The following is a 26,860-nucleotide window of genomic DNA, read 5'->3' on the forward strand; positions in this document are numbered from 1 at the left end:
AGGTCCCTTTTCTGGAGGGCTTCGCATTAATACAGTTTATCCCCCTCCCCCCACATGCAATTAAAATGTGATTTCTTTCAAAACAGCAGTTTATCATTAAATACGGAATAAAATTCACCTTTTTCATTCATTTTCATTTATTTATTCATCTTAATCACATACTTACTGTTTATTTGTTTTAAAAAGTGGACCATGAAATACATAGGTCCTTATGATTTTTCACAACATTGGCACTTGTTAAGAGTCTGGCTCTACAAAGAAAGGGGATTGGCACATTCATTATTGTACATAATTTACATTTGGTATACTTAAGAAAAAACATTACTTTCAATTTATACACCACTACACAAAGTTTATTTAACCTCTTATTTAAAAATCTATCATATTAAGTGCTCCTAAATACAAGAGTTCAGGTAATGCATCAGCCTTACAAAAGAAACAAAAAGATGCAATAAGAGCTTTTAGCATTTCTGTGCATCCATCACATCAGTATGGATCTCAAGAAAAAGCATTAACCATCAAAAGTGTATACACATTTCATAGTACCAACAAAACGTGCTTGAATGAACATGTAAGTTGCATGAATGCAGGAAGTCCCATTGCTGCAGCGCAGGTTCAGTGCATTGACCCGTGAGAAAGAAAGGATTAAAGATCAAGTAAGAGGAGACAACAGCTGATATTCTAAAAAAACACCATATTAATTAATTCACCGATAAATCCAACTGCTACAGTATTTTACTCTTTCGGTACCTTCACTTGGCAAAGCATTACAATAAATAAAGTTTAACAGGCTTATTTCAAAATTAACTGTATGGAAAATGGTGGCAACTGTTTGTATATACTGTAGTGCTAGTCAGTCTATGGCATGGACTTGCCTCTAGTAGTGTATCCCTTCCTCAATCCCCACTGTGCTGGTTTTAGTGACGACAGTACTTCTTCCGTGTTCTCTTACTAGTTATTGTGATGTTCAATTAGTGTGCTGTAGAGGGTGCACATAACACATAGCTACATACACACTGTCCATAGTCCACATGTGGAGAAAACCAATGTATTTGGTTTAAACTGACACTGACTGTATGCTCAGAAAACCCATGGTAATATTCTCATATCTGCCAACAGCAGGGAGGGAGGCCTGCGCCAGACATTTGTACAGTGTTTTTTAGAGTGAAGTAACCACACAGCTCATCATACACCTCAAAACCACTGGATCACAAGCTGATGCAGATACCTACAGTAGAGAGCAAAAGGTGTACAATGTAACTAAATTAATGCAAAACCACTGGGGGTTACAAGCATGAAGAGAGCCCAGCATGAGTGTCACGTGTAGAACTAAACCCTACTCTACCTAAGAAAGTAAACCACAGGTCAAAGGGGATGGAGTGTGCTTCTTGAGGTAACAGAGCAGCAGAGAAGCAGTAACCACTCTAAAACAATTCAAAAACAAGCTGCCTTGTTGGTGGTGATCTGAAGTACCACTGGCAACATCTCAGTCCAGCCTGCCCTGGCAAGAGACTTTCGTACTCCTGAGAGAGAAATTAAAACTTGCCTACAAGCTCAACAAGTTAAACCAAAAACATCCGTTCAGACATATGCAATCACGACAAAACGTCTGTTCAAATTTAGTTGAACGCCTCATCTGCAGTTGTACAGGAAGCATTCATATTTCTGCTTTTTATGTACAGTTCACAAATAATGTGGTATATAAAAAGTATTAGGTGTGGGACCATTAATTAACAAAGAAAGGCCTTCAAATACAAGTTGTGCAACACCAAACATCCCTGACAACTCACAAGCTGCCTTCACAACAAGGCCGCATCCACCGTGGGTTGGCCAAATGACAAGGTATTACAAAATGTCCAACATGTTTCAACATTTTTAAAACACTGTGGCACTTAATTAAGTCCAAAAAAGGTCATACTTTTCCACCTTCAGTGAAAGCAACATTTACAGATATTTCCATGAATTGCACAAACCATTTAACAACTGGGGTAGAGAATGTAGAGGAAAGGTAAACGTTGGACCTTTCAGCCAGGCTAGTATACAGTGGACATTAGTTAAGGGGGACTGAAAAGTATACCCAAGCCAACATTATGGGCAAAACATTCTTAGGTTGCAATTCAATGCAATTGTAAACACACAGCAAGATCTTAAACAGAGCACAAACTTCACTTTGCAGGGTAAGTGCTTGCCATGTACAGTAGAATGCGAAAAATATTTGGGCACCCTGCACTCAATTTGGCCATTATTTTTGGCACCAAAAATACAAGATATGAAAAACAAGTCTGTCATCATGATAACTCTAAAGTGTTAAGTTTCACCTAACCGCTCTCACCCAACGCTCTCTGGAGTGCAAATAGCACTGTGGCAATCACATGTCTTCCAGTCATGGTCTTTCTTAGTATATAAATGTCAAGCATAGAAACATGACTAGTAGGGCACATAAAACACAAACCATCCACAACAATGGACTAAAGCCAAGCTGAAGACATGAATGGCAGGTGGGAACGGAAGAGCACACTAAAGATTGGCTGAGGCAGGCAGCTATGAGATCCCCTCGTGGTTTTACTAGGCTCTGCTCAGGCCCAAACGGGCTGGTCAACGTTTACAGGCAAATAGCCAGCAGAATTCATCCTCCAATGATCACCAACTGGCATCCCTGGACAGTTTGCACTCAACCTGTGGCAATGGCCTTCCCCTTCGCATCAACACACCCCAACACTGGCTCCCTGATTCATAACACTCATTTTAATTGCACCTATTGCTCTATATCATCCATAGAGTCCTTTAATTCTCTGTCAACTTTGCTAGTAGTAGCCCTTATAATGAAAAGTTATGAAAACTCACCTGAATTACGTTAAAGACAAAATAGCAATCTATCGACATATTGTTAGCTATGGAATCTTAACTATCAAGCAAAAGACAAGATATGGGATTAAAAACCAATACAAAATTAAAATCTTAAATTACAAAAATGCAAGCACAGACCAGTTAAATTCAACCACTGATGAGTCTCTTTTTTTCTATTTGCATAATGCACCAACCCAAAATGGAAAAGAATCTTCCCATTCTCAATCATTTCAAAATTGAAGCAGAACATAACTGCAACTACAAAGTATGATGTCTCTAAAGAAAGGTAGATCACATGCCGTTAAAATCGTATTTTTTTAACAGTACTATGGACCCCGTCTCTCCCAGTCTCCCATCTGATGGAGACACTTCTAGATGGAAACAGGGAGGAAGAGTCAGATGAACAACATCTAGAGCTCTGGTCCATAAATTAGACAAAAAAAAAAAAAACTTCTCTTATTTATCACTACCATTTCTCAAAATATTGGCCAAATAGGGAAAAAATATCCAATACCTTTAACAAAGAGAAGCTTTACTGACACCGTGTAGAGGACCAACTTGTGATTTAAGTTAGCTGGCAGCACTAAAGATTTCTTTATTACAAACTATTGCTCCTTACTACTCCTTTATGTCATCTGCACAAGTACAGCAAGTTGTTTACCTTCATTGGAAGATAACCAAAATGTAACAAAAATTCACAGAAACACACCATCAAACAATTGTAATTAATTAGGCAATTGTCCAAAAGAAACGGTATAGTACGGCAAATATAAATGAGTTTTGCCTAAATTAATGTACCAAACTTTTCAATGCAACTATGAGAGAAGACACACATGTAAATATACACATTTGGTTTCAGTCATCTCCATCACCCCATTCCCCAACGAGTTGATTTTGTTCATCGTATCTGAAAAGTTTTGGGGGATGTAACTGATACTGGCAACTTGATTGTATCTACAGCAAACAAAACATTTGGCAAATGGTACAGCATTTTAAGGAGTACAAATCATGACAAATTAAATCTAAATAGAGCTTCAGTTTATTCATATTGTCATTTTAGAATGTTACAAGATGCTGCCAATTCAACAAGGGGTTCTGTGAAAAATGTAAATGATGTTTTGTCTGAGGGACAGGGGAGCAGTGGATTGAGGAGGAAACTTTAACAGTTTCCAATCATGTAGGTTACATCCTCTATTGGATAATTGTGACTTTCCTCTTGGAAATGAGAAACGCTGTGGTCTTGTTCATCTTTAATTAACATCATTGGGAAAGCGGTAGTAGCAATAGTAATAGTCAATAAACTCACCTAAAATAATTCTTAATATACACAGATCAATTTACTTAATCTCTCCCACCCTTGCTCTGTCTATGTGTGAGCATCCACTTGATTGTAACACACACTTTTTACATTCAACAGTGCAAGGTGACTTCTAGCCTAGCGTGAGGTTTGGAAAAAACACACCTCAAAGACCATGTAGAGTTGAGCTTCCCCCCCACACCTCAGCACCACCCGCACCTGCTCCAACGATTCTATGCAGTTACCCACAACCCTCTGCAGACTGGTGGGTGCCCAGCCCCCCCCCCCCCCCCATACAGACCCTCCTGACTGTGAAGGGGGGACACTGGCTTTTTCCTGCTTTCCTACACCTCAGCTCTCCTTCCTTTAAATCACACCAGCACCCAAGCCACCAAATCAAACAGACTTCTACCTACCAAACTACCTACCTACCCACCCCCAAGCCCCCCTCCTTTAACAGGGGTGACCCAGAGACGCAAGCCACACCAGGTGACAAATGAGAGCTGTCAACCACCAAGTCAAGTCAGTGGAGGGATGCAGGCTGCAGTGGGCAGGGAAGAGAGGAGTGGGGGGGAATGACTGGAGCTGGAAAAACACATCCAATTAAACCATAGACAAGGAGCAGGAGGATGTTGGGACCAGGGGTGAATAGAACCTGGAATATATTATGCATGTGTGATCAAGTGTGTGTGTGTGTGTGTGTGTGTGTGTGTGTGTGTGTGTGTGTGTGTGTGTGTGTGTGTGTGTGTGTGTGTGTGTGTGTGTGTGTGTGTGTGTGTGTGTGTGTGTGTGTGTGTAAATGCATGTTGGTGAATGTGTCTGAGTGTGTGTGTCCGTGCAGGTTTGTGTGTGTAGATGTGTACTCTGTGCTGTGTGTGAGGTTTCTCTCAATTTCTCTCTCTCACACCAGGTTGTACTCCTTCAGGTTGAGCTGCAGGATGGTGTCTTTGACAGCAGCGAACACAAAGCGGATGTTCTCTGTGTCCGTGGCGCAGGTGAAGTGGGAGTAGATGATCTTGTCGCTGTCAGGGTTCAGGTCCACAAACATCTTCAGGATAAACTCCCGGCCTGCCTGAGCGTCTCTCTGGGGCCCTAGGGGTACACACACACACACATTATCCCAAAGCTACAGGCAACAGGACACATCACTGTGTACCTGTGCTACCAACGAACACACAACATTTTAAATTGAAAGGACGACACGTTACATGATCTCAAAAGGTAAGCGATTTAAATCCTGAATGGTGTGAATTTGTATTACATTTCAGTTCATTGTCTAGCCACACGGTGTCACTAAATACTAAAAAAAATACATTCAGGTCTGTTCATGACACCTGTAGAATTGGAAATTAATAATGTTCCAATACTAAATAAATAAATCATATGCATTATATTTGATAATTTGCCTCAGTAGCTGCCATGGTACTGGACATTGCCACATTAGCCAGTGCAGAGAGGTTCTAGGATAAAGGTAAAGAGTCGTTTACCATCAAACTCTGGGAAGTAGTCGACCAGGTGGGAGTAAGTGATCTTCTCCTCCAAGAGGTCCTTCTTGTTGAGGAACAGGATGACGGAGGAGTTCTGGAACCAGGGATATGTGATGATGGTCCGGAACAGAGCCTTGCTCTCCTCCATCCGATTCTGACAGAGAAAGAGGGAGGTAGAGCGATAGGGACAGAAAGGAAAGGATGGTCAGAACTCACTTGGTTCCTTTATTTGATCTATATAGGCTATGCACAAAGTAGTCTATTTTGCATAGATAACTAAATATAATCACAGCGACTGTTCAAACAATAAACCATAGAACTTTGAGGCCTTCAAGTCCACCCAAAAGGTATTTTGTTTAGAAGTAATATCTATGTGATTTCAGGCTATTTTGAAACGGTAAAAACAGCTGCTTGCAATGTGCTTTTTCTCCGTGAGCAAACATGATAAATGTTATATTTTTGCTGACATGGGAGCGAATACATTCAACCGTATATCAAAACTGGAAAAATGTTGTAGGTTGCACTGGCAAGTATAAGAATATTTGTCAGGGTATATTATTTCATTATAAATCTGATTATTTCACATGGAGATGTGAGAAGCTAAAATGCTAGCTTGCTTGCAGTTTTTAGCAAGCTGCTAGCAGAGTAGCCTACAGCCAAATGGCAGGCACAAAATAAGGTAACAGGTTTTCATTATTCTATATCATGCAAAAACATTTCAAAATATGCTAATTAGTGTTAACATTTTGTTCTGTTCAATAATCTAAAAATCAACCAATTTATTGCTTTCAATTCATCTATTGGGCCAAAAAACTTGACAGTAAATGTTACTTATCCTATGAAGAAACAACCCCTTCTCTACTAGAGCAAACCCATATATTTGGTGGCAGGTAGACTAGTGGTTAGAGCGTTGAGCCAGTAACCGAAAGGTTGCTAGATTGAATTCCCGAGCTGACAAGGTAAAAATCTGTTCCCCGGTAGGCCGCCATTGTAAATAAGAATTTGTTCCTAACTGACTTGCCTAGTTAAATAATAAAAACTTTGGTCATTCATGAGCTCATATTAATCCAAGATACTGCTTGATTTAATAACAGTTCTAACAAAATAGTGAATCTAGCCTAACAAAAAAAGAAGGAATAATAATCTGGTTAGAAAACACATGGCCAATTGCCACTGCATACAACTCAATTCAGTGTAATTTTAAATTCCTGACTGCACTTGATAAAAACAATCAAATTGTCTAGTGAAACAATCATACGGCTTCCAAAATATCATTGTACCCTAGAGACCAATTTACAAAGACTCCCATGGCATTTATAGGAAATAAAGGTGGGGTAGTGATGAGATGTATTACTCCCATCCTCCAAATAAGATCACCACATTTTGGGGGGAGGAATCAATAAATATGTTGTTGAAAAATATAATGGGTGGAGTAATTTGCATGTTAGGATTAACTTTGCTCTTGTGAGTTTGCTGTGGTCTGCGTTATGTCTATGTGAGAGCAGATCTTTGGCATTATATAATCCCATTATCCATGCAGAGGCACCCATCCTGTCTGTGTGTAAGGAGGGCCTGCTCTGCTGCTCCTGTGACATGATGTTTACTGTCAGATCAGGTAGATCCAGTAGCGAGAGCAGTGCAGGAGGATGTCTCTACCCTCCAAAATCCTCTGCTCCGCCTGGCAACGTGGTGCAGTGCTGTATGAAACACTCTGTCATATGACCCATCAGACAGTTTGTTGTTCTAAACCAGCTCTCTCCGATGACTAAACAGCCTGATCATATTATCCTCATTTCACCTGGAGCTGCAGTCAAAGGGACACCAGCAAAATGGAAAACAAAACAAAATACAGACTCATACACAAACAAGCAGGATAGAAGAAGCTACTATCTACCGTATGACTGTAAATAAGAGACTAATGACAGTGTGCCTGGTGTGTGTGTGTTCAATCTCACCTCGTTATCAGACTCCACCAGAACCTGGTCGTACTCGCTGAGGGCAACCAGGAACATGATGGACGTGACGTTCTCAAAGCAGTGGATCCACTTCCTCCTCTCTGACCTCTGACCCCCTACATCCACCATCCTGATTGGACAGGACCCAGATGGAGAGATGAATATAGGAGAGAAGTTTTCAAATTTAGGCTAAATTCAGACATTAATGGCAAGTTTACCATTTTTATTGTGGTAATAACTAGGGTATCTAGGGTATCCAACTAAATCATTTGGTGAAACTAGCAATGAATACTAGCAATGAATACAGTTAACTGTCAAACAAAGCAAAAATATAATGGATATCAAGGAATTAAAATGATTGTTACATTGGGAATAGCACTTATAATGCAATAAGATGTATACCCTTCTGATCTGCTTTTAAAATACATCAGTGCAAAGAAGCACTCAAACCCACTTGATTGTGTTTACCATCATATACAACTATTTAGAAAACATGATTATGTGGAAATGATGTTCCTTTATGGTCAGGATTTTCAGTTAGTCAGTTATATGTTAACGTATGAGAATTAAACAAATTAAACGCATGTACAGTAAACATACTGTACATGCGACATGCATTATGCTATCAATAACTTAAATTGATAACAATTAAGTTGGATAACTTATTATGCACTAATACAACATACAGTACAGTAAATCAAAGAAAGTTAAACGACCCAAGTTGAACCAAAAAGAAAAGAGAAAGGGTGTGCACTGTGCAGAGCCACATCCCAGCCCATTCCCAGCTAAGTGGATGCAGGTGTGCCAAAGAGGTCAGATCGGGACAGCATTATCCCGCTTGGAAGCAGCATCTAAGTCAGCCAGTGACTTCAGATTCAGAGCACAAGCCCAGCAGCAGTGTGGGGAGGTAGGCCAGTGCAAAAAGGAGAGGAAAGGGGGGTTAGAGGGGAGAAGGGGAGGATACAAAGGGGGAAAGAAAGAATACAGGGAGGGGGGGAAGAATGGGAGAGCAGAGGGCACCTCCATCACAGATGTACAGGGGTACAGAGTGGAGGCAAGGATTTGGGAATACCGCTACAGTTGTTTTTCCAAACATTATTTTCATGGATTTCATAGAATTTTGCATTTATATATGATGGATCAGATTAGCCATCATGCAACTCAGAAATCCTCCTATTTTCCAACAGTGGTTTAGTTGATGGGAGAGATCTATTAGTCTATATCCATCTTATCAAAGGAGGATCAGGGTTTCTTTCGTAGCCTAGTGAGCAGCAGCTACCGCTGTCCATCCCTGGCTGGCTCGTCTGCAAAGTGAGAAGCGGGGGGCGTTGATAAATGGGGTCCTCTAGGACTCCTGCCTAAAATAAAAGCTCCTTAGCATCGGCCGGCCTCCTTTCCTGTAGCAGTGATGGGTGACCTACTTAGAAGGATAGGCTCTCCTATGGAGGATGAGCCCAGAGAAATCATGACATTCTCAACCACTTCAAAAAGGCAATTAAGAGAGGGAAGCACCACGGCCGAACGCAGCAGACATACATGTTTACTTTGTCCTCATGAAAGCCTGCCTTGTGCAGCTGCTGTGAGTACAACCCGGGCTGGGCTGCACCAGACCCCATCACTCTAACACACATTGAGTTGGGGTGAAGAGGGGGGCTCCTTGCATCACAAGTCTCTCCCCATCTGACTAGCCAAATATTCTCATTGAGATTTAAATGCGGATCGTCTGGATTTGCTTAAATCCTGAGGAATATCTCTGTAATATATTATTATATAGGCTACATGTCCTTATAGTGATTCACAGCCTATCCATCCAGTAGCAGTAGAGTGAAGCGATGGAGGGATCCTCGAGTCCAACCTCATTGTGAGCCTGGGAGTTATTTCTAGCGCTGCTGCGCGTAGGAGGGGCTGACATGCTGGCTTCCTATCGATTTGCACTCTTTTGTAATCGCTCTTGTTCGCTGGTTTCATCTCCTCATGATTATCCTCTTGGAGGAGGGGGGGCTGTTCTACACCTTGGTGCCCAGTGATCAGTCTCTTCCGCCTGGCCACTTCCAGGAGGCTTCCCCCTCCCTCAGCTCGACTGGCTTGGCCCAGACGACACTAACAGGCAGCATGCCTGGTTACATCATGATGACACCAGACTGGTTACAGTCCTGGAGTACATGGCTTCTCAACATCCCTGTTATGATGACTAAATCTCCAGATGACTAACTGATATTTAGCTCATCATTCCACTCCATCCAGTATTGTACCATGCAAAGCAAGGGGCTGAAGTGTTGTTCAGTCTTCATCTCGAGTATTAAATAGTGACAATTAAGATTTGATGGGCCTGAGACAATTATGATGGGTGGGTAAAAACTAGAGATCAAACAACAATGAGGAATAAAAATTAAGCAGCAGGTGAATCAGTGTTCATGTTAATCTTGTGAGGGAGAAAATGATCAATGTTCTCTGATATCACACAACGCACAGTCAACATGAATATTGAAACAATTATGTATTTCAGAGGAAATACAAAACACTAGGAAGGGAGTAAAAGTGTGAATGTCTTTCTACCTGAAAATGATGCTTTGCAAGTCGAAAGGGTATTCAATGATCCCTGTGGTGGGGATGCGAACCCTAAGCACATCTTGTTGGGTTGGTAGAAAGTTGGGTTCAGCAATACGATCCAGATCGCTTAGATAGCTAGAGACCGGGAGAAAGAGAGACAGGAACGACAAAGAGAGAGAGAGAGAGAGAGAGAGAGAGAGAGAGAGAGAGAGAGAGAGAGAGAGAGAGAGAGAGAGAGAGAGAGAGAGAGAGAGAGAGAGAGAGTGAAGCATGACAGCAGATACCCCCCTCCAAAGCAAGTGGACCAGTCAGTCCCAAACAGGAGAACCAATTCCTGAGACCTCTGGGGGGTGACCCTTCACCTACCACCTCTACCACCTACTAAACCCCCCAATCATCTCCCAGAAAGTGAGTACAGTACCTGATAGCAGCTCTCAGAGACTCTGTTAAACCGTGCATTATATTATATTGAGTTCAAATTGAGGCAGTCCGCAAGTTCAATAAGATCTGGACTAAATACCCGTTTTCCTTTTTTTGTTATAGTTAGAAGTGATTTGGCCTCAGACAAACTCAGAGCTGCTGATAGGAAGGAGTCTCAGAGAGCACGCTACCAGGACCCAGGGCTGTGCGGCCAGCAGCAGTGTGGGGAGGGGGGCAGAATAGTGGCGGAGGTATAGGCAGCACTTCACACCAGTACCTGAAGATTACATTCTCCAGGTCAAAAGGGTACTCAATGATGCCAGTAGTGGGCACTCGAACCCGCAGCACATCCTGCTGAGTGGGCACGTACCCCTTGGTCGCTATTCGCTCTAAATCGCTAAGGTAACTGTGGAATGAAGGGGGACACATGACACGTGTGCCTGACGCTGCATAATCACCTGCACACAGACAAAAACCAGGTACACACACACCCGCTCTCTTTCTCATGGAAACAGAAATACATACATTGCACCCCTTGAATTTGGAAATTGATTTAATTAAGATGTGTAGTCACTGGCCTACACACACACACACTACCCCATAATGTCAAAGTGGAATTATATTGTTCAAATGAATTAAATGAATTAAAAATGAAAAGCTGAAATGTCTTAAGTCAATAAGTCTTCAGTCCCTTATGGTAAGCCTAAATAAGTTCAGCAGTAGAAAGTAAAATAATAAGTTGCAGCAACTCACTCTGTGTGCAATAATAGAGTTTAACATTATTTTTTTAATGACTACCTCATCTCTGTACCCCACACATACAGATAATTGTATGGCCCCTCAGTTGAGCAGTAATTTCAAACACAGATTCAACCACAAAGACCAGGGAGGTTTTCGAATGCCTCACAAAGGGCACCTATTGGTAAAAAAACTAAAAAACTAAACAGACATTGAATATCGCTTTGAGCATGGTGAAGTTTTTAATTACACTTTGGATGGTGTATTAATAGACCCCGTCACTACAAAGATTCAGACGTCCTTCCTAACTCAGTTGCCGGAGAATTGTTCAGCGATCAGTTGTTCAGAGATTTCACCACGAGGCCAATAGTGACTTTAAAACAGACAGAGTTTAATGGCTGTGATAGGAGAAAACTGAGGATTGATCAACATTGTAGTAACTCTACAATACTAACCTAATTGACAGAGTGAAAAGAAGGAAGCCTGTACAGAATACAAATATTCCAAAACATGCATCCTGTCTGCAACAAGGCACTAAAGTAATACTGCAAAAAATGTGGCAAAGATATTAACTTTTTGTCCTGAATACAAAGTGTTACGTTTGGGGAAAATCCAATACAACACATTACTGAGTACCACTCTTCATATTTTCAAGCATAGTGGTGGCTGCATCATGTTATGGGTATGCTTGTAATTTGGGAGGTACAGGATAAAACAAACTGAATGGAGCTAAACACAGGTAAAATCCTTGAAGAAAACCTGGTTCAGTCTGCTTTCCACCAGACACTGGAAGACGAATTTACATTTCAGCAGGACAAAAACCTAAAACATAAGGCCAAATCTACACTGATTGCTTACCAAGAAGACATTGAATGTTCTTGAGTGGCCTAGTTACAGTTCTGACTTAAAATAGGCATGAACATCTGTGGCAAGACTTGAAAATGGCTGTCTAGCCATGATCAACAACCAGCTTGACAGAAGAATTTCAAAAATTATGTGCAAATATTGTACAATCCAGGTGTTCTTAAGAGGCTTACCCAGAAAGACTCATTGCTGTCATCGCCACCAAAGGTGATTCTAACAGGTATTGACTCAGGGGTGTGAATACTTATGTAAATGAGATTTCCGTACTTAAATGTTCAATACATTTGCTAACATTTCTAAAAGCATGTTTTCACTTTGTCATTATGGGGTATTGTGTGGTGAAAAAAAATAATTGAATCCATTTGGAATTCAGACTGATAAAATGTGAAATAGGTCAAGGGGTATGAATACTTTCTGAAGGCACTGTACATTAATAAATTACAGCTGTATCCTGTTACTACTCACAAACTAATGGTAGGCCGTATCCGTTTGTAACAATTATCACTAACCCTGTTAGGGGGGCTGAATCACAATAGCTCAAGTCTTTCGGGCCAAGTAATTTAACATCCTAAAATGGTCCATGTGGACCATTTGGGTTCATTTTTACAGTCCTGATAACCTTATCAGTCATAAAAACAGAGTAGCCTAATCACTACATTGATTCTGAGTCATATTACAACAAAGTGTTTTGTCCCTGGAAAGCTATAAGCATTAGCCATGGTGACAAAGTGCTTACTCTGCATTTTAGGGTTGAACAAATTCAGACCTATAATTCTACATAACAAACATGAAATTCAGGTCTCGTTAGGTTAGTTCAAATAGAACTAAGGTGGAGCAGGATGAGAAACGTTGCCGTCTGTTCTTCCTCTTTCCATCTGGTTTTTTCCTCTTTCTTTTGGTCTCTTTAAATCTCTCACTTTCTCATACAAAACACTATTTAATAGCATCAGGGAGAGATGATATTCACTATTATTAACTCATTCTCTTCAACTTAAAAATCTCAATCTCTAACCACTGTAGCTATTGTGTGTGTATCCCAGAAATAGACTTACTATTTGGTTGAGTCCGAGAGCTGATATTCACGTCTGCGGTCGTAGGCCTCCTGGATGCCAGGGTCAGTCCAAAGCATCTTTATTGCACTGATGTAGGGCTGTTCGAAGGAACACACCTTCTCCACGTCCACTTCTCGCACGAGCAGCGCATTGGACTGGGGGGAGGAAGAGGACACCAGATAGGGGAAACAGTTGGAAAGGAGTAAAATATTGGACAGTGTCACTCACACTCACTGTAACAGTGCTCCAGGATTATTTACACATTTCTGCATTCTGATCAGTTAAATCAGAACATGGCTAGGTCATTTGTACAGATTATTATCGATCAATTTAGGCCTAAAGACAGACTACTGTCTTGCCATTGATACATTCAGGCCTCTCCTCGGCAGTGACTTAGTGTCTATCTGGACAGAGCAGATTGGAGTAGCTGTAGCAGTCCATTATGTTTTATGGCATGGCTTACAGCCACTTTTATGGTCTATTTGAATACGGTTTGCATTTGATGATGAGGACATATAAAGCTGTGGCTGGACAATTCGATGCGGAGATTGCCAGCCAACAGTTGCCAGTGAGCGGTCCTAAGAGTGGATGAGAATTCAGACAATGCCAGAAGGGAATTAGTCCGTAGCTGATTTTGTAGTAGTATTCCCCACCTAGGCTATACTATGACTAGGCTATAGAAGTCCTGATGGGTGCACCTCCGGTTCACCAGTCCTAATTCAAATACATCAATTTCACTTGCTATGGATATCTGCATGCAATGCCAAGTTACATGCATACAGTTGAAGTTGGAAGTTTACATACACTTAGGTTGGAGTCATTAAAACTCGTTTTTCTACCACTCCACAAATTTCTTGTTAACAAACTATAGTTTTGGCAAGTTGGTTAGGACATCTACTTTGTGCATGACACAAGTAATATTCCCAACAATTGTTTACAGACAGATTATTTCACTTATAATTCACTGTATCACAATTACAGTAGGTCAGACGTTTACATACACACTAAGTTGACTGTGCCTTTAAACAGCTTGGGAAATTCCAGAAAATGATGTTTTGGCTTTAGAAGCTTCTGATAGGATAATTGACATCATTTGAGTCAATTGGAGGTGTACCTGTGGATGTATTTCAAGGCCTACCTTTAAACTCAGTGCCTCTTTGCTTGACATCATGGGAAAAATCAAGAAATCAGGCAAGTCTGGCCGCTAACCATTTGCTGCTCCCATTAGTGATCCCTAGTGTAGCCTCTAGATATATAATGAAATACATTGACCAATATGGTCATTGTCCACTGAGTGGACCCTAATCCCTATCCCCATGTCAGACTCACCTTGTTCTGTTCATACTTGTATTGGATCTTGAGGGTCTCGGAGGCCCGGATCATGGACTGCATGGAGGTGAAGATGTTCTGGTACACCAGCTTGGTGAAGCCTCTTTTGTCCTCGTCAGTGTAGCCCGTCCCATGGATGATGCGCATTTGTTTGATGAATGTGCTCTTGCCACTCTCGCCAGTGCCTGAGTAGACAGAGGACAATGAACAGATTAGACCAGGGGCTCCCAAATAGATTCAGTTTGAGAGTGCAGTCCACTATCCAAGACTCTGCGGTACACTTATCCACAGAGAAATATGTTGTATCCCTCACAGCGCAGATACAGTCAACCTATGTTTAAGATCGAATCCATAGCCGTGAAACTGCCATGTCCATTTGCAAAATTCCAACGAGGAATTTACTTGAAATAACACATTTTTCCCCCTCGGACATCATTGCACATGCAGTTGAACAGCAGGGTATGTACGATTATTATTATTTTTTACCATGAATGATGGAGGCTGGATGATGGATGCAGTATTTCCTACTTACAAAGCATGTAGAGGTCTGTAATTTTTATCATATGTACACTTCAACTGTGAGAGACGGAATCTAAAACAAAAATCCAGAATATCACATTGTATGATTTTTAAATCATTCATTTGCATTTTATTGCATGACATAAGTATTTGATACATCAGAAAAGCAGAACTTAATATTTGGTACAGAAACCTTTGTTTGCAATTACAGAGATCATACGTTTCCTGTAGTTCTTTACCAGGTTTACACACACACTGCAGCAGGGATTTTGGCCTACTCCTCCATACAGACCTTCTCCAGATCCTTCAGGTTTCAGTGCTGTCGCTGGGCAATACAGACTTTCAGCTCCCTCCAAAGATTTTCTATTGGGTTCAGGTCTGGAGACTGGCTAGGCCACTCCAGGACCTTGAGATGCTTCTTACGGAGCCACTCTTTAGTTGCCCTGGCTGTGTGTTTCGGGTCGTTGTCATGCTGGAAGGCCCAGCCCTGACCCATCTTCAATGCTCTTACTGAGGAAAGGAGGTTGTTGGCCAAGATCTCATGATACATGGCCCCATCCATCCTCCCCTCAATAGGGTACAGTCGTCCTGTCCCCTTTGCAGAAAAGCATCCCCAAAGAATGATGTTTCCACCTCCATGCTTCACGGTTGGGATGGTGTTCTTGGGGTTGTACTCATCCTTCTTCCTCCAAACACGGCGAGTGGAGTTTAGACCAAAAAAAAGCTCTATTTTTGTCTCATCAGACCACATGACCTTCTCCCATTCCTCCTCTGGATCATCCAGAGGGTCATTGGCAAACTTCAGACGGGCCTGGACATGCGCTGGCTTGAGCAGGGGGACCTTGCGTGCGCTGCAGGATTTTAATCCATGATGGCATAGTGTTGTACTAATGGTTTTCTTTGAGACTGTGGTCCCAGCTCTCTTCAGGTCATTGACCAGGTCCTGCCATGTAGTTCTGGGCTGATGCCTCACTTTCCTCATGATCATTGATGCCCCATGAGGTGAGATCTTGCATGGAGCCCCAGGCTGAGGGTGATTGACCGTCATCTTGAACTTCTTCCATTTTCTAATAATTGCGCCAACAGTTGTTGCCTTCTCACCAAGCTGCTTGCCTATTGTCCTGTAGCCCATCCCAGCCTTGTGCAGGTCTACAATTTAACCCTGATGTCCTTACACAGCTCTCTGGTCTTGCCTATTGTGGAGAGGTTGGAGTCTGTTTGATTGTGTGTGGACAGGTGTCTTTTATACAGGTAACGAGTGGAGAACAGGAGGGCTTCTTAAAGAAAAATGAACATATCTGTAAGAGCTGGAATTCTTACTGGTTGGTAGATGATCAAAAACTTTTGTCATGCAATAAAATGCAAATTAATTACTTAAAAATCATACAATGTGATTTTCTGGATTTTTGTTTTAGATTCCATCTCTCACAGTTGAAGTGTACCTATGATAAAAAATTAGACCTCTTACAGACATGCTTTCTAAGTAGGAAAAACGTGCAAAATTGGCAATGTATCAAATACTTGTTCCCCCCACTGTACCTGTAGAGTTTGTTTCAAACAATACAGTAGGTCCTAAAATTAACTAAAGAAAAAGGGTACATTTGAGATATTTAATGTTTAGTACATTTATTTGATATATTTTCTTTATCTAGACATATTCCATATGTAAGCATAAGAGTATTAGGACACCAATATATTTTCTGTATCATGTACATTTCACAGATGATAGGGTCTTTCAGGAGGCATTTATAGGTCTAAAAAGTGGGCACTTTAAAATGGCCACTTTCATAAAGATTTTCCAAAAAATGGTTTGCGATACGAATGTCATATAACCTTCATCCCTATTCTGATGTTTGTGTGAGAATTGCCAAAACAATGACACAAAAATATTTTCTAGCTACCCTGTCTACATATTGCTGGACATATTGTATTTGAGTATATTTATTGTAATTTGTACATTGCTTTTACTATGTGCTGCAAAATTAATGGCCCCCTGGGGAAAATAAAGACTTTACACAGACAATTAGTGGGCACACTAACACAGACACACACTCACAGGTGAAACTTCTGCCCTGGCAACCCAGTTTCCTTTCTACCAAGAGACCTAAAGCTTAGCACATAATGCTACAAGTGTAAATCGCTACAGGTGCATAATGCTACAAGTGCATGGGGTGGTTGAAGAGATGTGCGGAGAAAGAGCCTCAGGTGGCCTATATTGTGTGCAGACATTCCCGATGCCCACACATATTGCGACTACAGACCTGAGACTAAATGAATCAGGCACCATAGAAGAGCAGAGCTCATCATGGAGAGTGAAGGAAGTTGTGAAAGGTCCCAAACCAGTGCAGGTCCCAAACCTTTTGCATCTTTATATAGACATTCCTAACGGTTGTGTCCAACAATGGGAAATTTAAGAATGTTGAGTCTACACAAAAAATAGCAAGTGTAAAGAACGTTTAAGTATTAAAGCACTACCCCGCCCACTGTCTTGCCAAGATATAATGTTTTAAATACTGTTTCCCATGCTTGTTCAATGAACATTAACAATTAATGAACATGCACCTAAGGAATGGCCGTTAAGAAACTAACAGCGTACAGACTGTAGGCAATTAAGGTCACAGTTATGAAAAGGTAGGACACTAAAGAGGCCTTTCTACTGACTGAAAAACACCAAAAGAAAGATGCCCAGGCTCCCTGCTCATCTGCGTGAATGTGCCTTAGGCATGCTGCAAGGAGGCATGAGGACTGGAGATGTGGCCAGGGCAATAAATTGCAATGTTCGTACCGTGAGAAGCCTAAGACAAAGCTACAGAGAGACAGGTCAGACAGCTGATTGTCCTCGCAGTGGCAGAACACGTGTAACAACACCTACACAGGATCGGTACATCACACCTGCGGAACAGGTACAGGAGGGCAACAACTGCCCGAGATACACCAGGAACGCACAATCCCTCCATCAGTGCTCAGACTGTCCGCAGTAGGCTGAGAGAGGCTGGACTGAGGGCTTGTAGGCCTGTTGTAAGGTAGATCCTCACCAGACATTACCAGCAACAACGTTGCCTATGGGCACAAACCCACCATCGCTGGACCAGACAGGACTGTAAAAGAATTAGCAGTTATGTCTCACCAGGGGTGATGGTCAGATTCGCGTTTATCGTCGAAGGAATGAGCGTTACACCGAGGCCTGTACTCTGGAGCGGGATCGATTTGGAGGTGGCGGGTCCGTCATGGTCTGGGGCGGTGCGTCACAGCATCATCGGACTGAGCTTGTTGTCATTGCAGGCAATCTCAACACTGTGCGTTACAGGGAAGACATCCTCCTCCCTCAGGTTGAGCCTGCAGGAAGGGTACCACATGACATGACCATCTGGCATGACTGATCGTCAGCCATACTGCTCGTTCTGTGCGTGATTTCCTGCAAGACAGGAATGTCAGTGTTCTACCATGGCCCACGAAGAGCCCAGATTTCAATCCCATTGAGTACGTCTGGGACCTGTTGGATTGGAGGGTGAGGGCTAGGGCCATTCCCCCCAGAAATGTCCAGGAACCTGCAGGCACCTTGGTGCGAGAGTGGGGTAACATCTCACAGTAAGAACTGGCGAATCTGGTGCAGTCCATGAGGATGAGATGCACTGCAGTACTTAATGCAACACTGACTTTTGAGCCCCCCTTTGTTCAGGGACACATTTTTCATGTTCTGTTAATCACATGTCTATGGAACTTGTTCAGTTTATGTCTAAGTTGTTTAATCTTATGTTCATACAAATATTTACACATGTTAAATTTTCTGAAATTAAATGCAGGACGTTTCTTTTTTTTCTGAGTTTATATGCACTGTATAGCCTTACCTATGGCTTGTGCATTGATGAAACTGGGCATCAGCCTACTCATTGACACCCACAGAAAACAATTCTCAAAAGTTTACACAAATATTAACATTAGCCCTTATTGAAGGACTGACGACTGTGGAAAATAACCTTCCCAGTCAGTCTATTGTCCATATTGGATATTAATATTGCACTCTTAACTATGAAATGGGGTATCAGCCTACTCCGTGCCACCCACAAAACAACTATATAGAGTTAAAACAAATATTACACTGAACAAAAATAAACACAACCATTTCAAATTTTACTGAGTAACAGTTCATAAAAGGAAATCAGTCAATTGAAATAAATTCATCAGCTTTCACGACTGGCAATACTGATCTGCTTCTGTTGGTAACGTTTTTAACCTCTTGCTCCTACCCGACACGCAGGCGTCCCATCTAGACATCTGGAAATGCAAATGCGCTACGCTAAATGCTAATAGAACTCGTTAAAACTCAAACGTTCATTAAAATACACATGCAGGGTACTGAATTAAAGCTACACTCGTTGTGAATCCAGGTAACAAGTCAGATTTTTAAAATGCTTTTTGGCGAAAGCATGAGAAGCTATTATCTGATAGCATGTAACACCCCAAAAGACCCGCAGGGGACGTAAACAAAATAATTAGCATAGTCGGCGCTACACAAAACGCACAAATAAAATATAAAACATTCATTACCTTTGACCATCTTTGTTAGAACTCCTAGATGTCCCATAAACATCACTATTGGGTCTTTTTTTCGATTAAATCGGTCCATATATAGCCTAGATATCGATCTATGAAGACTGTGATCAAGGAAAAAAATAGCGTTTTATAACGTAACGTCATTTTTTAAAATTCAAAGTTGACGATAAACTTTCACAAAACACTTCAAAATACTTTTGTAATGCAACTTTAGGTATTAGTAAACGTTAATAAGCGATCAAATTGATCACGAGGCGATGTATATTCTATAGCTGTACGTCTGGAAATAATGTCCGGGTAAATCTCAACCAAAATATCCGGTCGGAGACCGGAAGAAAGGCACTAACTTGTGTCCGTTTGACCAAGAAACAAATCGTAGGCAAATGACAAGACTGTTGACATCGTGTGGAAGCTGTAGGTATTGCAACCTCGGCCCCATTTAATGTGGATCACAGTCAACAATGAGTTCTAGTGTCGCATGGATATATTTTCCCATTTTCAGTGATCAGATTTTCCGGCGCTTTTCAATGAAACGCACGTTCTGTTATAGTCACAGCCGTGATTTAACCAGTTTTATAAACGTCTGAGTGTTTTCTATCCACACATACTAATCATATGCATATACTATATTCCTGGCATGAGTAGCAGGGCGCTGAAATGTTGCGCGATTTTTAACAGAATGTTCGAAAAAGTAGGGGGTAGGAGTAACAGGTTAAAAAAGTAGGGGCGTGAATCAGAAAATCAGTTGGCATTTACCTTTGCATTGACTTGATCAGGCTGTTGATTGTGGCTTGTGGAATGTTGTCCCACTCCTCTTCAATGGCTGTGCGAAGTTGCTATATATTGGCGGGAACTGGAACACGTTGATCACATCTCAAACATGCTCAATGGGTGACATGTCTGTTCAGTATGCAGAACTGGGACGTTTTTCAGCTTCCAGGAATTGTGTACATATCCTTACGACATGTGGCCATGCATTTTCATGCTAAAACATGAGGTGATGACGGTGGAAGAATTGCACGACAATGGGTCCCAGGATCTCGCCACGATATCTCTGCATTCAAATTTCCATCGATAAAATGCAATTGTGTTCCTTGTCCATAGCTTATGCATACCCATACCATACCATAACCCCACCGCCACCATGGGTGGTGGGGTTATGACAACATTGACATCACCAAACCACTCATCCACATGACACCATACACACCATCTGCCATCTGCCCCGAAGAGTTCAAACCCAGATTAATCTGTGAAGAGCGCACTTCTCCAGCCTTCTAGTGGACATCGATTGTGAGCATTTGCCCACCGAAGTCGTTTACGACGCCAAACTGCAGTCAGGTCAAAACCCTGGTGAGGATGACAACCATGCAGATGAGCTTCCTTGAGACGGTTTCTGACAGTTTGTGCAGGAATTCTTCGGTTGTGCATACTCTGTTTCATCAGCTGTCCAGGTTGCTGGTCTCAGATGATCCCACAGGTAAAGAAGCCAGATATTGGAGGTCCTAGGCTGGCGTATCAGTCTTACACATGGTTTGCTGTTGAGGCCGGTAGGCTTACTGCCAAATTCTCTAAAACGACTTTGGAGGTGGTTTATGGTACAGAAATTAACATTCAATTCTCTGGCAACAGCTCTGTGGAACATTACTGCAGTCAGCATGCCAATTGCATGCTCCCTCAACTTGAGGCATCTGTGGCATTTTACTGTGTGCACATTTTAGAGTGAACTTTTATTGCACCCAGCAGAAGGTCCTCAGATCCTCACAGTTCTACAGCTGAACTATTGACAGCATCACCGCTTAGTGAGGCAACTGCAAGACACTTGACCGCAAGGTGCTACAGACGTTGGTGAGTATCAGCTATCCCAGATGACAGTGTGATTATGTTCTCCTTGGGTGATGTGATTAAGACGTTTAAAGAGCTTAACATTCACAAGGACAGATGGATTACCAGGAGACATACTCGGCACATGCGCATGTCTTCACGGACATTTTCAACATCTCCCTGACCCAGTCTGTAATACCTTCATGTTTAAAGCAGAGAACCATATTTCCTGTGCCCAAGAACACTAAGGTAACCTGTCTAAATGACTATCGCCCCGTAGCACTCACATCTCTAACCATGAAATACTCTGAAAGGCTGGTCATGACTCACATCAACACCATCATCCCAGAAACCCTGGACCCACTCCAATTCGCATGCTGCCCAAACAGATCCACAGGTGACACAATCTCTATTGCACTCCACACTGCCCTTTTCCAGTTGGACAAAAGGAACACCTACGTGAGAATGCTGTTCATTAACTACAGATCTGCATTCAACAGAGTGTTGAAGCTCATCACTAAGATATGGACTCTGGGACTAAACACTTCCCTCTACAACTGGATCCTGGATTTCCTGACGGGACGCAGGGGAGGGCAGCAACACATTCCCCACGCTGACCCTCAACAAGGGTGCCCTTAAGCAGTGCGTGCTTAGTCTACTCCTGTACTGTTCACCTATGACTGCGTAGCTGCGAACGACTCCAACACCATGATTACATTTGCTGAAAAATGTGGCATGGGCTCTCAGATCCTCAAAAAGTTCTACAGTTGCACCATTGAGAGCATCTTGACTGGCTCTATCCCTGCTTGGCACGATCTAAAGGCGCTACAGAGGGTAGTGCAGACAGTCCAGTACATCACTCAGACTTCAGCCACCCAAGTCATAGACTGTTCTCTCCGCCACGGCAAGCAGTACCGCTGCACCTAGTCATGAACCAAAAGGACCCTGAATGGTTTCTACCCCCCGGTTTCTACCCCCAAGCTATAAGACTGCTAAATCGTTAACCAAATTGCTACCCGGACTACCTGCAGTGATTTTTTTTTTTAAACATACGTTGCTGCTACTGTTTACTATCGGCCATGTGCTGCCAACCTGTTAGAAGGTAACAGATTATTTTATTACAGTGGTTAACTTTATGGCTGGGGGGGGGGCAGTATTGAGTAGCTTGGATGAATAAGGTTTCCAATGTAAACGGCCTACTCCTCAGTCTCAGTTGCTAATATATGTATATTATTAGTGTTGGATAGAAAACTCTAAAGTTGAACTGTTTGAATGATGTCTAGGAGTATAACAGAACTCATATGACAAGCAAAATCCTGAGGAGAAATCAAAACAGGAAGTGAGATATCTGGGCTTTGTATGTATTCACTGAATGCTATATTTTGCTGGAAAATGGCTGTGCTTATTGTGGTTTGATGGAGGGAAAAAAATAGTTTGTAGTGCTTTCGCTGAAAAGCCCATTTGAAAATCAGACACTTTGGTTAACAAAAATAGATTTAAAATGATAAGACATGTGTGTTTTAGGAATTGTAATTATGAGATTTCTGTGGTTTGAATGTTGGCGCCCTCTATTTTCACTGGTAGTTGTCATATCGATCCCGGTGTCGGGATTAAAGCCATAAAAGGTTTAAGATGGATTTTCATTGTGTTCCACGGTGTTTATCGCCCCTAGTGGAGATTTCTGGTATTTAGAAAGACTGTACGAAAACAAGAAGTAGAGAATTCGTTCTGCAAGCATAGAAGCAGCTAAAAACAACGCTACAGTGCAGGTCTTTCAGTGCAGTTATTTCTTGTCGGGCTTCAGCCTCTGAAAATATTTGTTTGTAAGTTTGATTCAAGCATATTGCTAATGATGATAATCTTGTTATTAATAGAATTGCTTACTTAATGTTAGTTGGTTGTATTTACTCACACAAATTGCAATGCCTTTCATGTATGCAGTCAGCTGTATTACTTTGCTCGTGCGTCATGTAAACTAATTGTAAAACATACTGAAGTTTTGTTACTGTTTCTAGTGTAATATGCTTTGTTATTGTACGGAGGTGGTTGCACATGAGTAATTAAAAGAGTTAGCCAATTACCAATTGAGTAACAATTAGTTATATGGTTTGGCATCGTGCCAGATACATGGTGCCTTAGCACGTGCTTTGTAATTTTGCAACTTCAACTTGAAATGTATGATGTCCAGCTACAGTATGTCGATAAAGTATATTATTTTCTGTATTTTACCGTTTCACAAGCGTTTTCAATATGTTAATTCAAGAAAAGTCATGCCTTGGGAGTTTTATTGAAGACTTAGTTGTTAGCTGTCTAGTTTTGCATGGGAACGCAATTCAAGGGCAGAATAGGCCACTTTATTCCTAGTTACAGTGCCTTCGGAAAGAATTCAGACCCCTGGACTTTTTACACATTGTTACGTTATAGCCTTATTCTAAAACGGATTAAATTGTTTTCCCCCCTCAATCTACACACAATAACCCATAATGACAAAGCAAAAATAGGTTAATGACATTTACATAAGTATTCAGACCCTTTACTCAGTACTTTGTTGAAGCACCATTGGCAGAAATTACAGCCTCGACTCTTCTTGGGTATGATGCTACCAGCTTGGCATACCTATATTTGGGGAGTTTCTCCCATTGATCTGTGCAGATCCTCTCAAGCTCTGTCTGGTTGGATGGGGAGTGTTGCTACACAGCTATTTCCAGGTCTCTCCAGAGATGTTCAATCAGGTTCAAGTCCGGGCTCTGGCTGGGCCACTCAAGGACATTCAGAGAGTAGTCCCAAAGTCACTCCTGCATTGTCTTGGCTGTGTGTTCAGGGTTGTTAGAAGGTTGAACCGTCACCCCAGGCTGAGGTCCTAAGCACTCTGGAGCAAGTTTTCATCAAGTATCTCTCAAGTACTTGCTCTGTTCATCTTTCCCTTGATCTTGACTAGTCTCCCAGTCCCTGCCGGTGAAAAACATCCACACAGCATGATGCTGCAATCACCATGAATCACTGTAGGGATGGTGCCAGGTTTCCTCCAGACATGACACTTGGCATTTAGGCCAAAGAGTTCAATCTTGGTTTCATCAGACCAGAGAATCTAGTTTCTCATGGTTTGAGAGTCTTTTGGTGCCTTTTGGCAAACTCCAACAGCGCTGTCATGTGCCTTTTGCTGGGGAGTGGCTTTCGTATGGCCACCCTACCATAAAAGGCCTGATTGCTGGAGTGCTGCAGAGATGGTTGTCCTTCTGGATGGTTCTCCCATCTCCACAGAGGAACTCTGGAGCTCTGTCAGAGTGACCATCGGGTTCTTGGTCACCTCCCTGACCAAGGCCCTTCCTCCCACAATTGCTCATTTTGGCCTAGGAAAAGTATAGGTGCTTCTATACTTCTTCCATTTAAGAATTAAGACCACTGTGTTCTTGGTGACCTTCAACGCTGCAGATATTATTTTGGTACCCTTCCACAGATCTGTGCCTCAACAATCCTGTCTCGGAGCTCTACGGACAATTGCTTTGTCTTCACAGCTTGGTTTTTGCTCTGACCATGCACTGTCAACTGTGGGACCTTACATAGGACAGGTGTGTGCCTTTCTATATCATATCCAATCAATTGAATTAACACAAGTGGACTCCAATGTGTGGAAATTCAAGGATGATCAATAGAAACAGGATGCACCTGAGCTCAATTTTGAGTCTCACAGCAAGGGGTCTGAATCCTTATGTAAAAAAAGTTTGTTTTTTATTTTAAATAGATTTGCAAAGAAAATTAACCTGTTTTTGCTTTGTCCTCATGGGGTAGTGTGTGTAGATGAGGGAAAAACAATGAATACATTTTAAAATAAGGATGTAAACATAAAATGTGGAGAAAGTAGTCTGAACTTCCTGGATGCACTGTAAGCTGAAGCATGGAGATTGTCCATCTACATTTACCCTATTGGACACATCTGATTGTGATTAGTCATTTTACTCTAAATATATCAGTGTTATTCACTTGAATTAAAAAAAAAAAATTGGTTTCTACTACAAAGTATGTCATTGCCCTTTTAAGACGCCATTGTCCCCTGTCTTTTCTGTGAGACGGATCATTTAGCTTTCAAACAGCTCTTCGATCAGTCTTAGAACTTAAAAAACATGAAAAAAATGTACATTTAAAGCCTAAACCATTGCCTACCATTATGTCAGATGGTGAAATGTGAGTTAAGACATTTTTACCTGACAAAATTAGATGCCTTGCAAAAACAATGTACGCACTGAAAAAATTAGTGTGGAACAGAATGAGGCTCTCGCCTCACTATATTGTTCCTGCACTTAGGAATTACCATCTTCAGAAAATGTTTTTACAATTTATCTGCAGATAATAGATGTCGAGTAAAAAAAAAAGCTATATTAAAAGTATGCAAATCAGGGAGCCAACTGAACAGTTCTTTCACATATGCTATTCGGTTCCCGACATTCCCCAAAAAGAAACTTAAAAAGCCTTTTGTTCATGAACGACCCATCACTATTGTTGTGCAGCTGCTTCTAAACCAGGCTTGAAACTCCGGTAGTAACTGAATTTGTAAAACACTGCCACTTGCAGGAGTAAATAAATAAAATGGTAGCAATGGGAAAAAAACTGGGACCCCAATTTAACAAAGTCCAAAAGTCTAATAGATTTTCCAAAACTGCATTCAAACGTTTAATCCCGCAATTGCATATTAAATTGTTGTGCATGGACTGCTTGTCAGAATACATGTTTCCCTCCCTATTGTAACTTGAATACACCGAAATAAGAATCTCTCACATAGAACAAACAAGCCTACTAGGTAAACTATTTTACTACGCGGTTGTCAGATTTGGTTTTATACAACATTACATGGCAAAAAGTTGCACTGAAAAGTTGCATCCTGACTCGAGTGATAATTTAGAAGTTTTTAATTACTTTGCCAGCAGCTACAGTATTCTTTACACCCCTGTTTGAGTTGAGGGCCACTGGGTATTAAAGAATTCCCTTCATCTGAACATCAGTGTCAGTAACTATCATGCATGTCAGTTCAGTGGACACAGCTTAAAATAAAATATTTGGGAATATATTTTCATTAAACAGACATGGTTCAAACCAGACACCCCCATTCCACCAGAGATTTAGAATCCATATGACGGAAACCGTCGCACCTCTGTCAGGAAAGCATCCTCAAATGAAAATGTGTAGTGGGCAGGATCAGCCCTTCACCCACTCCAACAAGCCATCCTCTCCACTCCCAGTACCCAGGCTGTCTCCACCGCTTCAGCAGCTCTCCTCGCTCTCTGTTCTCCTTTCTCCCTCTACGTAGTCTCCTCTTCAATACCCATCCTTTCCTCCACTCTCTCTCCCGCTGTCCTTCTGCCTCTTCAGTTGAGTGCTACCCGCTCACCCTGTTTGTTCTGCCATATTTGCACACATGCCAGGCTGGGG

The 26,860-nt window shown here is 41.7% G+C and overlaps 1 protein-coding gene across 7 annotated transcripts in view; it reads right to left on the minus strand.

Annotated features, from left to right (window-relative positions):
• Nucleotides 1-136: 136 nt before the first annotated feature.
• The window catches only part of gna11b (guanine nucleotide binding protein (G protein), alpha 11b (Gq class)), a 61,927-nt gene continuing 35,203 nt past the window's right edge, over nucleotides 137-26,860 (minus strand). For 3 of the 7 annotated variants that reach the window (XM_046352652.1, XM_046352650.1, XM_046352651.1), the window contains 7 exons: nucleotides 14,540-14,724; nucleotides 13,211-13,365; nucleotides 10,834-10,962; nucleotides 10,143-10,271; nucleotides 7,587-7,716; nucleotides 5,632-5,785; nucleotides 137-5,236 (listed from right to left, as the gene is read on the minus strand). In XM_046352652.1, the coding sequence (XP_046208608.1) occupies nucleotides 5,046-5,236; nucleotides 5,632-5,785; nucleotides 7,587-7,716; nucleotides 10,143-10,271; nucleotides 10,834-10,962; nucleotides 13,211-13,365; nucleotides 14,540-14,724 (1,073 nt within the window). In that variant the 3' untranslated portion in view covers nucleotides 137-5,045. The remainder of the gene's footprint in view (nucleotides 5,237-5,631; nucleotides 5,786-7,586; nucleotides 7,717-10,142; nucleotides 10,272-10,833; nucleotides 10,963-13,210; nucleotides 13,366-14,539; nucleotides 14,725-26,860) is intronic. The other 4 variants (XM_046352654.1, XM_046352656.1, XM_046352653.1 and 1 more) reach the window with 2 other exon arrangements.

This window comes from Oncorhynchus gorbuscha, linkage group LG06 (assembly GCF_021184085.1).
Source record: "Oncorhynchus gorbuscha isolate QuinsamMale2020 ecotype Even-year linkage group LG06, OgorEven_v1.0, whole genome shotgun sequence".
NCBI lineage: Eukaryota > Metazoa > Chordata > Actinopteri > Salmoniformes > Salmonidae > Oncorhynchus > Oncorhynchus gorbuscha.